Genomic DNA, 14,507 nt, shown 5'->3' on the forward strand with positions numbered 1-14,507 from the left:
AGGCACCCTCCTGGGTATGGAGTGGGGAACAGATCTCAGAAAAAGTTGGGGCCTTTCAATTCACCCACAGTGGCTGGAAGAATGGAAAACAGGGGCCAGTATCTGAGGCCAACAAAACAGAAGAATAGAGGAACAGGCTGCCCCCAGACAAGACTACTTTCTCCTCCCTCCCACATGCTTATCCAGATGGCATCTCACTGCTCCACCCCAATCCTTCAATCAGCAAGATCAGCTCCGTTTTGGAAAACCACCCCACTCCCACCCCACCCCACCCCGCATACTGAACCCAAACAAAATAGGAGGGCCAGTTCCGCACCCCCCACGGAATGGGATCTTCCCCCAGAGCCTGGGGGAGAGGGGTGAGAATCCCTGAGCCAGGGCTGAGAAGGGTCCTCCAGAGTCCATGCTCCGCCCCCAGGTGGCGCTGCAGCCCAAAACCTCAGCACCCCCACCCACCCCTACCGGGAGCCCTATAGGCTCCACCACCTTTTACTTTCCTCAAAGCCCCACCCTGCAGGAGTGATGGCTTTCAGGTGTTTCGAACCCCAGGGAGTCCTCCAAAGTGAGCGATGAAGAAAAGAGTCAGGAAATGCTGTGGGAAGTCTGGTTTTATTTCGAGGAGGGACAAGGGGACAAGGCCAGTGTCCAGGGGGCTGACAGGATGCTGTGAAGTGAGGAGGCTTCAAGGCAGGGTCTCCGTGCCAACGGCTTAGGAGGAGCAGATGAAAGGCAGACGCCTGCTGCAAGGAACTCGTCGCCAGTGACCCCCTGGCAATAGAGAGCACAGTGAGGTCAGCTGCCCATCTGAGTGTGGCTTGTGCCCCGCTCCTTCCCTCCTCAGGCACCTCATACCCTCCCTCGCCTGCTGTGGCTGTGATCAGTCAGCCATATGTTGCCTACACATCCCTACCAGCTCACATTTCGTGAGCTCCCACAGCGAGGGAGACAGGGTGATTGAGTGCTTTCATCTTCACAATGACTCCAAGAGATGGGTGCTAGCTCATCCCCATTTCTCAGATGAGGAAACTGAGGCTTAGTGGGGGTAATAATTTGCCTGTGTCTCTACTGGCCCGTGGCAGAGCCGGGATGTGAACCGCAGCAGTCTTACTCCAGCGCCTGTGGTCTTAGCCATTGTACTGTGCTCCCTCACATCCCTCATCCATGCTGTTGGAAGCTGGAGAACTGTCTGTCAGCCATCCCTAATTCCCACATCTTTCCTTAGTCCCTCATCCACAGTTTAGTTCACCTCTGCTACTCTCATCTGTCGCCATCATATCAGAAGAGGGAAAGGACCCCCACCCAGGCAGTAAGATGGAAAGCCCGCATCTAACCCCCACACAGGACACCCCATCACCTGGTTTTGCTTTGAGGAATCTGTCCCTACATCTCAGCCCTTCTCACAGAGAGGACGTGGCTCTCCAGTTGGGAGAAGGGTGTGAGTTTGGGGAGGAGTGTTGAGACAGCCCAAAGGGACAGTATGTAAGAGGTCACCTTACCCCCATTCCCCTTGCCCTGGTGCTCAGTTCCCCTCACCTCTGGTGCATAGAGCCACGCAGCGGCCTCTCCCCTTTCTAGGTTGCCCTGAGGCCCAGTAGCTAAAATTCCAGCGGCTCCCATCAGTCCAGCGAAATCTCCTGCGGCAGCGCTAGAGAAGGGATAGGCTGCATCAGAGGGCAGAAATCCAGGAAGACAGAGACAATCACAGGCTCCGGAGAATGCACACCGAGCACCAAGCATCCCTTTCTGGACACTCACTATACGTATAGTCTCTTCTCGCTGTTCACCCGGCTAGAAGCCAGATACCCTAGAGATCCATCCCTGAGTGCAGGCAATGGCATCATCACACAGAGTAGGCTTCTCAAACTTCATTGTGTATACAAATCTCCTGGGGATCTTGTTGAAACGCAGATTCTGATTCAGGAGGTCTGGGGTGCGGCCCAAGATTGTGCATTTCAAGCAAGCTACCAAGGATGCTGATACTACTGCTTCATGGACCACACCTGAGTAGCAAATGTGATGGCACTTATTCATCCACAATCCCAGAGCCACTCTAACAGAAGAAGGACTCCATTTTTGACATGGGGCAACTGAGGCTCAAGGAAGTCATTCAGCTAGTAAGTGACCAAGATGGGCATGGAACCTATCTCGTGACGCCAGGGGTGTGCTGGTAAGTGTTTAACAACCATCTCTGGGGGAAGGTGAGAAGGCAGAGGGACTTGTAGCAGTTGCCAACTTCCTTGGTGTAAATTCATCCACCATGGGAGATTTCAAGCTACAAGCGTGAAGTCACTGAACATTGAGTTGGGAAGAGACATGCATAATCAGTGGTTCTCCTGAGCCAGTACAAGCCAGCTCCAGCTCATCCCCACCTGCCTAGGGTCACCTCAGCTGCTGGGATAAGACTTGAGGCCAGCAGGTGTACCCTCGAGGTGACCAGAAAGAACTTCCCGTACCTGGGAGTTGGCCCCACACTTACCCGGCCTCTCCTGATGCCTCCAATCCAGACCTGGCCTTGGTTGATACACCTGACTGAGCACTGGAGGCGATAGTTTAAGTGGTAGCTGTGTATGGAGACAAGATTGCCTCGGTAGCACCTCCTGCAGACATTCTGCAGAGACAAGAAGAGGTGGTGTAAAGAATTCACTCTCCTTTTACTCAAGTCCATGAGTCTCCAGCAGAGAGCCTACATCCCTTTTCAGTTCATAGATCAGGACCTACTGCCCTCCTCAGTATCATCGCTTGCTCCTTTTACTGTTGTCAGGAACTTCTTGCAGGAAATAATAATAATACTCAGCATCATTATAGCCCCCATTTATTGAGAGTTTACAATGACCCAGGGAGTATTCTAAATACTTTCCATGTATTATTTCATGGAAACTTCACCAGAAGTCTAGGAGCTTGGAACTATGTATCTCCATTTTACAAATGAAGATACTGAAGCTCTGAAAGGTGAAGTGACTTGCCCAGGTAACACAGCCACTGACAGGCAGAGCCAGGATTGAACATAGGTCTATCTAATACCAAAGCCTTTTGTCCAAATAAGTGGTTCTCAAAGTGCAGTCTCCAGGCAACAATATCATCATCACCTGGGAACGTGGTATAAATGCAAACTCTTAGGCCCGACCCAAGACTTGCTAGATCGGAAATTTGGGGTAAGGGGCCCAGAAATCTGTTTTTTAACAGATTTCATCTCACTAGGAGATTCTGGTACACATTAGACTTTGATAACCACTAGTCTAAATGAGTATGGAACGGAAGGCTGAATCCACTCTCTTCTTCTCCCCCAGGTCCTCCACAGTAGCTTTCCTGCCACTCACCTGAGCTTGTTTAAACCTCCTAGGAGTTCGCACCAAGCGGTAGCGGCAGGTCTTGCACCCAGGATGGTGCAATTCAATTGTTTCCTCTTCCCTGGGGCACTGCAAGTCTTCACCTAGGGCTGCTGGGTCCGACTCCATGGCCTGCTCATCCTCAAAGGTGTCTTGATTGGTGGAAGCCTCAGCCTCCTCTCCTTCTGACTGGATCACCTCCTCTGTTAGGGCCAACTCTCCCTCCTGCTCCCCTGAACCTTCCACATCCTGGGTCAGGTCTGCCTGTGTCTCTCGGATGTCCAAATGGGGGTCATCACTCTCTGGGAAGAAGAGGTAACTTGCCATCAGATGAGTTCTCCCCTCTTCCAGTGCCATGGACAGCTCTGATCCCACTCAAGCCTTCCTATGGATGCCACCTGACGACAAGACTGGAAGGATCTCCAAGGTGTTGAGTGAGGCAAGAACTCTTGGGTCATATGCACAAAGGGATGAGAACCTGACTTCTAGCTGACACCACAGGTATGTATTTTGAGTTGGGAGAATTCACCTGTGGGAAGCCCTTCACCTACACGAGTGGGTGGTTTTTCCTTGTGAAGGAGCCCTGATAGAAAGTTCAGGTCACAGTTGTGAGTCCAGGAGAAATCTTAACAGAGATGAGCTAGGTCAACTGAAGAGGGGAGGCTGTGGCCTCGGCCCCACCAGTGCAAAAAGGGTGCAGAAAAGAGGAGAAAAGAGAAATATAGACGAGACGAGAAGGGGAGGACTTACCCAGATGAAGAGCAGCAACTGTCCCCAGCAGGAGAAGGGGCAGGAGCAGAGGGCATTTCATATCTGCTCAGTCTTGTGACAGGGACACAGCTCCACCTTGCCTCCCTGGGATGTCCAGTGTGTCTGCACAGCCCCTGGCACACGGCAAAGAAGAAGAGTTTGTTTAACTGGTTTATTAAAGAGCAATCTAGAGAGCTTGCTTCTCGTCCAGTGAACAGACCCTGAGCTGGAGAATCAGGGAAAGGACGTGGGGGTGTTGGCTCAAGGTGAAAAGTCCCCTCTTTCCTGAGAACTCCATCACTGCTCACTGGAACAACACTTAGCCCAGACCCTGGAGGAACAGGTCTGCTCAGGACCAGGGCCTATTTCACTCACAGTGGAGAAGAAAAGGAAGAAGTGTAGCCATTAGGCTCTGAAGGACAGACCTCTGAGGTGTTTGCCAGATAGGGTTCTGCTTCCTCCCAAGCCCTGGACCTCTCCTCCATGGGCAGCCAGGGGAGCACTCACCTCCTGAGAGTCTGAGGCTCTGGTCTCAGCGTCTCTGGCTGCTGGGCCCCAGAGGCAGCCCTTATACTGGGCTTTTGGGGAAGTGGGAAGAGACTCAGTGTGGGGTGTGGGGCATTGGAGCTGATCAGGAGTTTGCTCAATCCTCTCCCCCATGAGCCCTGCTCTCTACTGGGGTCTACTGCCATATGTGGGTACGCATCCACCCTGGTGTGATTGAGAAGACCCCAGATGTCTATTGTCGAGGCAAAGTTATTATTAGTGCCCCTAAAGGGCCCCGGCCTGAACAATGCTCCTTAACCCCAGGAGCAGCCTCCCTTTGGTCAATATCCCAACAAATGGAGTGGAGCATCCAGGGATCCGGGAGACCATGAGAGGAGGAGGGAGGAAGTGAAGGGAGCCTCAGTGCCCCTTGGCCCTTATCTAGAACAAGTCCTTTATATGCATCGCGTCCCTGAAACTTCACTTTCATCTCATTCCCTTGAAAATGTATGACTATCCCTACTTCACAGACATGAAAAGTGAGATTCAAAGAGGGAAAGTGACTGGACAAGATTTCACTGGAAGTGGGTGAACCAGGATTTCGAAGTCTTTTTGGCTCTACAACCTCTGTCTCTCTGACTCCCCTCCCTCCCTCCTTTCCTAACTCTCCTTGTCCCTCTCCCTCCCTTTCTCACCTTTAATGTGTGAAAGACCTATGCTCTTTCTTCTGCACTGAGGATCTAGATCAAGATGCTCAACCTTTGCACTCTTACTATTTGGAGTCCATTCTTTGTTGTCGGGGGCTACCCTGTAAATTGTAAGAAGTTTAGCAGCATCCCCAGTCTCTACCTATTAGATGCCAATAACACCTCTCCCAGTCATCACTATCAAAATTGTCTCCATGCATTTCCAACTGTCCTCTGGGGAGCAAAATGGCCCCAGTTGAGTATCACTATCTAGAATATGACATTTTGTCCAAACTCAGCTCGTATCTTCTGGCAAGGCGGCAACAGCTTGAATGGAAAGCTTCATGCAGAGTCCTTCAAACATTGGTGGACCAGCTTCCCCACCCCACCCCACTCTCCATCTCCCTCCCGCCATCTGCCACCACAGGGTCCGGAATAGGGGGAAGTGAGTGATGCATTCGTCTCGAGTGCAAGATTGAAGGGAACACTACAGAATTCAGTAGTCAAGGCAAATAATATTTCAATGCAATCTTTCTTAAAAGTCAAAAAAAATGCAAAAATATCAAACCCAGCTTTCATCAACCAAGCTCCAGCCAAATTCAGTGCAGTCCAAGGAGAGACTAGCAAGTGCTAAACAGTGACTTACCTGGATATCACTGCCAAGAGCTAGTGGACTTGTTGGGATGGAGGACTCAACTCTGTGACCTCCTGGTTTTCCTCAGATTCCAGCCCAGACCCCAGTTCTCAGGGCACCAGGAACAGGTAACTCAGAGGGTGAAAAGGCCTGGATTCCTTCCTCTCTTCTGCTCTCCCAGGGGACCTACAAATGGAGAAGTATCAGAGAGGTCACTTCTTGGCCTGATTGCAGGGTAACCGTCCTGGCTGTTATCTCCCCAGCCCAACGGACCAGACCCTCAGCTTATCTAGCTGACTGAGGGGATTGGCCAATTCCAGGGCCCCCAAACCCTGGTCTCTAGGTTTCCAACTTCAGATCTCTTAGTGGAGGAGGGGATAGAGGACTAGACTTCCTCCTTATTGTTCTCCCCCGTCTTGGGGTCCAGGCCAGGGGCATCATTTCACTGAGTGGTTGGGTTGACCAATAAGGTCAACTACTCTCGTGAACCAGCACCATGACAAGCTTTGCACGTGTTGTTTCATTTCAACGTCCATATTTCACAGATGACGAAACAACATCTCAGAGCACTTAAACAGGTGCCCAAGATCACACAGCAAGTCAGAGACAGTTCTAAACCAGAGACAGCCTCCTTATGCACTCACGACTGCCTTCCCTCTGCCTCCTCTCACTCACCTCCCTTCTCCACAACCTGCTCCTCCTCTGCATTGACCCAGTTTTCTTTGCATATGAAACCTGGAAAAAGTCATTCCAATGACTTGCTCAGTCACCACAGTGATGCCTATCTAATTTAAAACTGGAAATAACATTTTTAAAGGTCTACCATGGGCCGCATATTATGCTTCATTCAGGCTTTTACATCCATTATCCTACTTAGTCACTAAAATCACCTACAATCTGGTATTACCATCTCTAGCCTATATATCTACCACAAAAGCTCAGAGAGGTTGAATGACTTGCCCAAGTCTACACAACTCATAAGAAGTGACTTGTTGACCCTACTCTGTCTGACTCCCAAGTCCTCGCTTTTTTTGACACACCCAAATTGCTACCTCCAGACACGCTAGCCAATGGTGTTAACATTTTCAACATCTGTCAAGTTCCAAGTCTCTGGCTTGTTGTTGGCATTTATGTTCATAGGGTTTTCGAACTCTGCCTCCTGAGAGTCTGTCCACCCCCACATTATGCAGAGGGTGTGTCTTGCCATCTTGAGAGGCAGTGTTGTGTGATGTATAATGAAATCACAAGTCCCAGAGTCAGCCCTCTGTGTCTCAGTCTTCTCATCCGTAAACTGAGGCTAATGCCTCAACCTACCTCTAATGAGATCAGCTTCAGTACAGCTCTCAGAACTGTCCCTGTCGGATAGTGTTGGGAGTGGCCCTTGTCAGGAAACCAGGGCTACAACTCTGACCCTGATCAACACACAAGCCCTGAGTGTAGATTCGGCTCTGCGCTCTGCACGCTGTGAGGAGCTCCACAGATTCCACTGTGCACATGCCATCTTCCTTTCACAGAGCTTAGTGAATGTCTTGTTGGAGAAAGAAAATGCACACAGAAACCCGTATTTTGAAATGTAAGGCCAATGCCCTTACGTCATTATTTTCATTTTTTACAACGTTCTTTGTGGATGTGTAACATGCATTTTGTCAAGTATGGTACACTGTGGGTGTGTAATAAGTGGCAAAAATTAGTGGATATTGTTGTGCTTATATTATAAACAACTGTATGTTCCCGAACAGTGGGGCTGTGTCCTAACATATTCCCAGGCCTTACAGAGTTGACCATAGAGCAGGTTGTCTGATATTGGGTTTCCCAAGGAGAAGACCCTGAGACAAGGACTTGTGTGCCAATTTATTTGGGAGGTGCAAGGGTACTAGTAGCGAAGGGAATAATTCACAAGAAAATATGTGTTGTAAAGACAGCTACCTCCATGAGTAACTGGAAGTTAATTCCCCTGGGACATGGTGCCCAGGACATGCCTTAGAATTATTCCACCCGAGGGACTGGGGTGCTCAGATACCCACTCCTGAGAGTTGCCGGCTGTACCTGGGACATGTTAATTTCTTAGCACATTAAGGTAACCACAGTCTGTAGGACATTGATGGTCCACCGGGAAAGCTTCAAGAGAGACGGATGGGGTCCTGGCAGAACCTGTACCTGGGTGCCCGGTAATTTGGCATTGTATGAAAAGAGCTAGCTGAGCCCATTCCTCTGTCTCCAGGACGGCCGCACAGACCCCATCCCATGTTTCATCCTCCTTGAGAGTAATAACGTCTGGTCCCTTTCACGACAGACAGCGGAGTAGGGAGTCACTGTAGGACACAAAGTTCATGAGTGGGGCTAAGCCGAGTGGATCAATGATCAGAGGAAAAATAAATCAATTTAAGGAAAGCAATTTTACTGCTGAGGGTAAAGGTAGGGGAGGCAGGCAGGGGAAAGGAGGCAGTGTCTTAAGAGAGGGCAGCTCTGAAGTCTTGACTGGATCCCACTCAGAAGGAACAGACAAAAGGGAGGGCTGTGATGCAATGAGATAGTCTCCAGTGACCTGTGAAGGCAGAACCAGAAGCGGCCTTCAGCCTCTTGTTTCCCCTGACTCAGCCCCAGGAGTCTTCACTCCCCACCCCACCCTACACTTCAGTGGAGATGAAGTCTGTAGATTCAGGAGGCGTCTCCCTTAAAGGGTCCAGCTCTTCCTCGCAACTCCTCTGGGAGCCCATCCCACCTCCCCAGGCCTTTTCAGATTTCATCCCCACTCCCACCTCACCTTGGGACACACAGCTGCCACCAGAGACCAAAGGCTCGCCAGCAGCCCAGAACCAAAAATCCAAGGCACTGCCATCCATCCAATAAAAGCTCCTGGAGCCACCCTAGAGGATAGAGGAGGGAGAAGGTGGGTTGGAGCCTGAGGCAAAAGGAAGACAGGTAGGCAGAGCTGGCACTTTCCCTGTCTGGTCCTCCTGCTGTCTGCCAAGTATTTTCCTTGACTATTGGACCATGATGGACACTGTTCTGGTCAACTGAAATGTTGATCCACAGTGATCATCACCATCACATCCCATGCATCCCTGTGGTGGATTCATCCTTCTTGCCCTAACAAGAGGTGGGACAGGAGTTTCAACCACATCCTAGAATTTAGGAACCAGGCTCACAGTCCTGCCCAACTCATACAGACAGTCAGAGGCTGAGCAGAACTTGAATCCAAACCTCCTCGTTCTAAATTCTTGGCTCTTCCTGATACCTAGGCAGCCCCTTTGATGTCTTGCCCAGGTGTCCGTTTATCCCCAGTTCTTCAGGGGATCATAGAGCAGAAGCACACAGAAACCTGCAGGAAGTTGTGCACTGACTTGGGTCAGGAGGGGCTCCCTTAGAGCTGGGACACGTCTTACCCAGCCCGTGACTGCACCTCCGATCCAGACATAACTCTGGTAGACAACACTGGCTAAGCAATGGATGTGGTAGTTAGAGTTGAGGTTATGGATGGAGGCGAGGTTGCCCCAGTAGCAACTCCGGCAAGTATCCTGCAAGCCAGGACAAAAGAGGAAAATGAAGCGCCCCTCCCACAGAAATTCATACAACCTTAGCCCTGGGTCTCGAAGTCTCCACAATTCATCCCCCCACTCCCCACCCAACCCCACAGCCATTTGAAAACTGGAGATCAAAACATAACTTCTGTTTCCACATGATCCACAACTCTATCCCCCTTACCCACCTCTAACACCTCTGAGGGCCTCAGCCCATGCTGACACCCCCAGGGTCCTCAGTGAGGAAAATAAGCAGAGACACAGAGGCCAGAGACATCCCCTCCATGCCCTTCTCCCCACCCCAGGCCTCAGTCTCAGCCACAGGCCACTCACCTGAGCTTGATGAAACATCCTGGCTGTCATCACCACAATAAATCGGGAGGTCTTGCATCCAGGGATGCCTTCCAGTTTGATTGTATCCTCTTCATTAGGGCACTGAAAGTCTTTGTCCACCTCTTCTAGGGCTGAGACAGACTTGATGAGCCCCTCTTCCTCAGGGGCATCTTCACTTCCAGAGCCTACCTCCTCCTCTCCTTCCGGCAGCATCAGTCCCTCCCTAGGAGCCTCCATTGCCCCACGTTCTGGCATCTCCCTATCCTGAGGCAGGGTGTCATCTCCCAAGGGGCTCTCAAAGTAGGATGTTTCAATCCCTGACAGAGAGAATGACTAAGTGCTCCTCCTTCACATCACTCTCCCTGCCTCCACAGAACCATGGACAGTTCCCACCTTGCCCTAGGCATCTGAGGGCTCAGCCTTGGAAAGAGAGGAACTTGAAACAAGGCTCCCTGAGGAGAACCCAGCCTCCCACATGAGGTCATGGTGTTAAGAGCAAGGTCTTAGCGTCAAGGGGTTGTGGGTTTGAGTACCGATTCCATCGTCTACTAGCTTTACTTTATTTGTGATATGGGTGTACAAGTGGGCAAGCCCCCAAGGGGAGCTCATGGAGATGGTATAAGGATTAAAGGAGATGATGCATAGAAAATGTTTAGCATAGTGCACTCAGTGAGCTCAAAGTAAAAGGAAGTCATTATTCTGATCATCGTTAACATTATGAAGAAAGGGCAAAACTGAGAATATCATACTATAACCAAGACTGCAGATATACAGATGCCCTGAAGAGTCCCTTTAACTCCAGGCTCTAGAGACCCTGCTCCTTTAAAGGCAGAGATCCTGAAATAGGGGATAGCCAGAGAAGGAGGTGACTTTGTGACTCTCACCTTATGTAATGTAGAAAGGAGCAAAGGAGAGAAAGAAAGACTGAAAACCAAAGAGACTTACTTAGAGGAAGGGCTGAAACTGCCCCAAATAGAAGATCCAGAAGAAGGGGGAGTTTCATCTTGACTTTGTCCTGAAATGGAGAACACAGTTTGTCATAAACACACACACATAACAGCAAGACCATTAGAGAACCTTGGGAGTGAGGTGGAGAAAGAGTAGGCATGAATAGAAGTCAAGATGGACCAGAAAAGCTAATGCTGAGCCCAGCCCCTGAGGCTCCAGGATGCTAGAATAGAATGAAGCAGACCATGAGGAACAGCCAAGGTTGGCTTTCCTGTGGACCTGAGTGTGAATAAGGGAATTATTACTTTTATTTTTTGTACTTAATTCGCCCCTCACAGTCTATGAAACAAAGAGAATCCAGAAAAAATGATTATTGGCCTTCCTAGGAGTACACAGCACTTAGAAAGTGGGTTGCCTCCTCAAAGCTCAAGAAGCCACATGTGCATCGCTGCCTTCCCCAGACAAGGAGAGCTTTGGTATACCTCAGAAGGAATTGAAAGGAAGAGGATCAGAATTCCTGTCCCTGCTGACACCCATGCAAGCTGACAGCTGCACACAGTGCCAGCCAGCCCTCCAGAACCTCCCAGTTCTGGCCATATGTCTCCCAAGAGATTGAACATTTACTTGGAACCAGTTCCACTACACCAAAAAGCGCTTACCTACCAAGAAGTCTTCCTGGGTCCTGAGGAGTTCCCAAATCGCAGATCTTCTGTTGCTCCATCCCACAGTGACACTTTATATAGTGGCCTTGGAGAAAGTTCCCCAGAGGAAGAAAGGTTGGCCACAGCCTGAGGGATGTGAGAGGGCTGATAAGAACCCTGCATTTTTCACTTCCTTGGGGAGCCCACCCATTGCCTTCCAGCTTCTCTCCTGTCACCCTATCCAGGAAACTGGAGGCCATTCTGAGATTGCTTGGAGCCAGTGGTTCCTATCCTGTACTGCATTGCAGAATCTCCTTGGAAGCTTGTCCAAAATGCACAGCTCTCCTGCTTTACTGGTGGGAATGTGAACTGCCACAGACATTTTGGAAGTGAATCTGCCAATATCTATTAAAACTAAAAGTATCATTTGATCAATTTCAGTCTTTGGAGACTCTCCTTTGGAAAGAAAACCACCTATAAGTAAGAACACTTTTACAAAGTTGTGTATTGCTTTACATTTTGTAGAAATGAAAGTTTCCACAGCAACAAGGAGCTGACTCCCAGCTAGATGGATTGGTAGTGAATAGAAAGGAAGGGAACAGGGGCATTCCAGGTGGAAGGAGCAACATGAGCAAAGGTGTGGAGGTGGGGCGACCTTGGCACATGCACAGGACAGTGTCCTTTCCTTCATAAGTGATGCTAACAGTGTACTCATTGGAAAGGACTGGGAAAAACAGGGAAGAATACATCCCATCTTAAGCCAAGGAATGGAAATAACCTACCTCTGTATCCACTGACTTAAGGAGATCGAAGCTGAAGTCAAGGGAATGACTCAACAAGAAACCAGACAGAAGCTTTGAGCTGGCTCCTGCTCACTTCCCTCCTAAGCCTTGCCTGCAGGGCCACTTTGCATGTTGGATAGAGCTACTGCAGTCAATGACAAGATGGAGCTGATTCTTGGAGGCCAGTTGGCCGCTCAGGCACCTCTACCCCAAGGAAAGTCTCCTTTAGGTCACACAATCCACAATCTGAAAACCACAGCTTACTGACCCTGGAAATTCCATTTCATGAACATCCAGTGGAGGTATGGAGCAAATGGCTGAGGGTGTGTGTTCTGGAGTCTGACAGTCCAGGTTTGAATCTAGGATCTATCACTTACTAGCTGTGTGACCCTGAACAAGTTCCTTCACCTCTCTGTACCGTTTATCAAGTGGGGATAACAGTACCTACATCACTAGGTAGTCAGTATGTAGTGGACATACTGTGAGCTGCCTGACTCCCTTACCACCTTCCTGAGGTTTCTGGAACTCCTCCTCCTATGGATCTTGGTGGAGAACGGGCCTCTCATTATTGAAGATGAAAGAGCCAAACAGGTTCCCAGCCTCCTTTACAGCTAAGGGATATGGCTCGACTCTGTTAAACAGAAGCATCCATTCAAGCCTTTGAATCTGGACCTAATGACCAAAAAGTGGGGGCCACGAAGACCTCTCTCTGGTTATGGCAATGGCAATATCACATTCCTGGCACTGCAGTGACCATAGTGTTAGAAGATGGACCCAGAGTCCCTATGGTCCCGGCCACGGGGTCTGAATTATAGCAGCGGCAGGGGGGGTCCTCCCCAGACCTGTCCTGTGTCCTGGTTTTGGCCCCAAGTCTGCCTCTGTAGCCCTTCCTGCACTTTTATTAGCTACCTCACTTCCTTTTAACAAACTCATTTTTCTACTCAGATCAACCAGGGAGAGTTTTTTTTGCCTGCCACTAACATCCCTGAGCGATGCAGGAACTGACATTTAGTTATTGCTCAACAAATGACAGCTACTCGTATTAATAGGCAGAAGTGATCAAGGTCTTTGGGGCTGACCCACATTAATCAAACTCTCAAGAGACCAATGTCTATATCTGGTCCCAATAACATCCTTTAGGTTGACCTATGCCAACAAGGGGCCCACTTGCCTGGGCCCTCTGATCGGCACATTCTCTCCTTGTATCACAAGCTACAGTGCGCTCAGTAGACCTAGAGTTTTTTATTGAGGTTATGGTAGTTTACAACCTTGTGAAATTTCAGTTGTACATTCTTATTTCTCAGGCATCTTATAGGTGCACCACTTCACCCTTTGTGCCCACCCCCCACCCCCCACCCCCCACCCCTTTTTCCCCTGGTAACCACTAATCTGTTCTCTTTGTCCATGTGTTTGTTTATCTTCCACGTATGAGTAGAGTCATACAGAGTTCTTTCTCTATCTGGCTTATTTCACTTAACATAATACCCTCAAGGACCATCCATGTTGTTGTGAATGAGACTATTTTATCCTTTTTCATGGCTGAGTACTATCCCATTTTATGTAGATACCATATCTTTTTTATCCAGTCATCAGTCAATGGGCACTTATGTTGCTTCCACATCTTGGGTATTGTGAATAATGCTGCGATGAACATTGGGGTGCATTCATCTCTTTGAATTGCCGATTTCAGGTTCTTTGGATAGATACACAATAGTAGGGTGGCTGGGTCATATGGTATTCCTATTTTTAATTTTTTGAGAAATCTCCATACTGTTTTCCATAGTGGATGTGCCAATTTGCATTCCCAACAGCAGTGTATGAGGGTTGCTTTTTCTTCACAACCTCTCCAACATTGATTTTTTGTTTTGGTTATTTTAGCCATTCTAATGGGTATAAAGTGATATCTCGGTGTAGTTTTGATTTGTATTTCCCTGATCAGTGATGATGAGCATCTTTTCATGTGCCTATTGGTCATCTGTATATCTTCTTTGGAGAAATGTCTGTTCATATCTCATGCCCATTTTTTGATCAGGTTATTTGATTTTTTGTTGTTGAGTTGTACGAGTTCTTTATATATTATGGAGAGTAACCCTTTATCGGATATATGACTTGAAAATATTTTTTTCCGGTTTGTCGATTGTGTTTTTGTTTCAATCCTGGTTTCCCTTGCCTTGTAGAACCTGTTTACTCTGATGAAGTTCCAATTGTTTATTCTTTCTATTGTTTCCCTTGTCTGAGAAGACATGGTGTCTGAAAAGATCTTTTTAAGACTGATGTCAGAGTATACTGCCTATTATTTTCTTCTAGATTCCTTATGGTTTCAGGTCTTACCTTTAGGTCTTTGATCCATTTGGAGTTTATTTTTGTGAGTGGTGTAAAAGAATGGTCCATTTTCATTCT

The 14,507-nt window shown here is 48.8% G+C and overlaps 1 protein-coding gene across 5 annotated transcripts; it reads right to left on the reverse strand.

Annotated features, from left to right (window-relative positions):
* Window positions 1–590: 590 nt before the first annotated feature.
* Window positions 591–11,435, reverse strand: LOC103544917 (proteoglycan 3-like). Of its 5 annotated transcripts, none has more exons than XM_070563919.1 (6): window positions 5,895–6,143; window positions 4,077–4,210; window positions 3,318–3,628; window positions 2,477–2,608; window positions 1,534–1,645; window positions 591–768 (listed from the first exon to the last, which is right to left on the reverse strand). In XM_070563919.1, the coding sequence occupies exons 2-6, from the start codon at window positions 4,135–4,137 to the stop codon at window positions 710–712; spliced, it is 675 nt and encodes a 224-aa protein (XP_070420020.1). In that variant the 5' UTR covers window positions 4,138–4,210; window positions 5,895–6,143; the 3' UTR covers window positions 591–709. The 5 variants fall into 5 exon arrangements, with proteins under 5 accessions (XP_070420020.1, XP_070420019.1, XP_070420021.1 ...); XM_070563918.1 differs by lacking the exon at window positions 5,895–6,143 and adding an exon at window positions 4,584–4,756; XM_070563920.1 differs by lacking the exon at window positions 5,895–6,143 and adding an exon at window positions 4,584–4,632 and having other exon boundaries at window positions 4,077–4,199.
* Window positions 11,436–14,507: the final 3,072 nt, after the last annotated feature.

This window comes from Equus przewalskii, chromosome 11 (genome assembly GCF_037783145.1).
Source record: "Equus przewalskii isolate Varuska chromosome 11, EquPr2, whole genome shotgun sequence".
Lineage (NCBI taxonomy): Eukaryota > Metazoa > Chordata > Mammalia > Perissodactyla > Equidae > Equus > Equus przewalskii.

Coding starts and splice junctions, on each gene's coding strand:
- LOC103544917 (XM_070563919.1), bottom strand. CDS start 4,137: ATGAAATGCCCTCTGCTCCTGCCCCTTCTCCTGCTGGGGACAGTTGCT. Junction 3,629..4,076: donor AGTTGCTGCTCTTCATCTGG/GTAAGTCCTCCC, acceptor TCTTCTTCCCAG/AGAGTGATGACCCCCATTTG. Junction 1,646..2,476: donor GAGGCATCAGGAGAGGCCGG/GTAAGTGTGGGG, acceptor TCCCTTCTCTAG/CGCTGCCGCAGGAGATTTCG.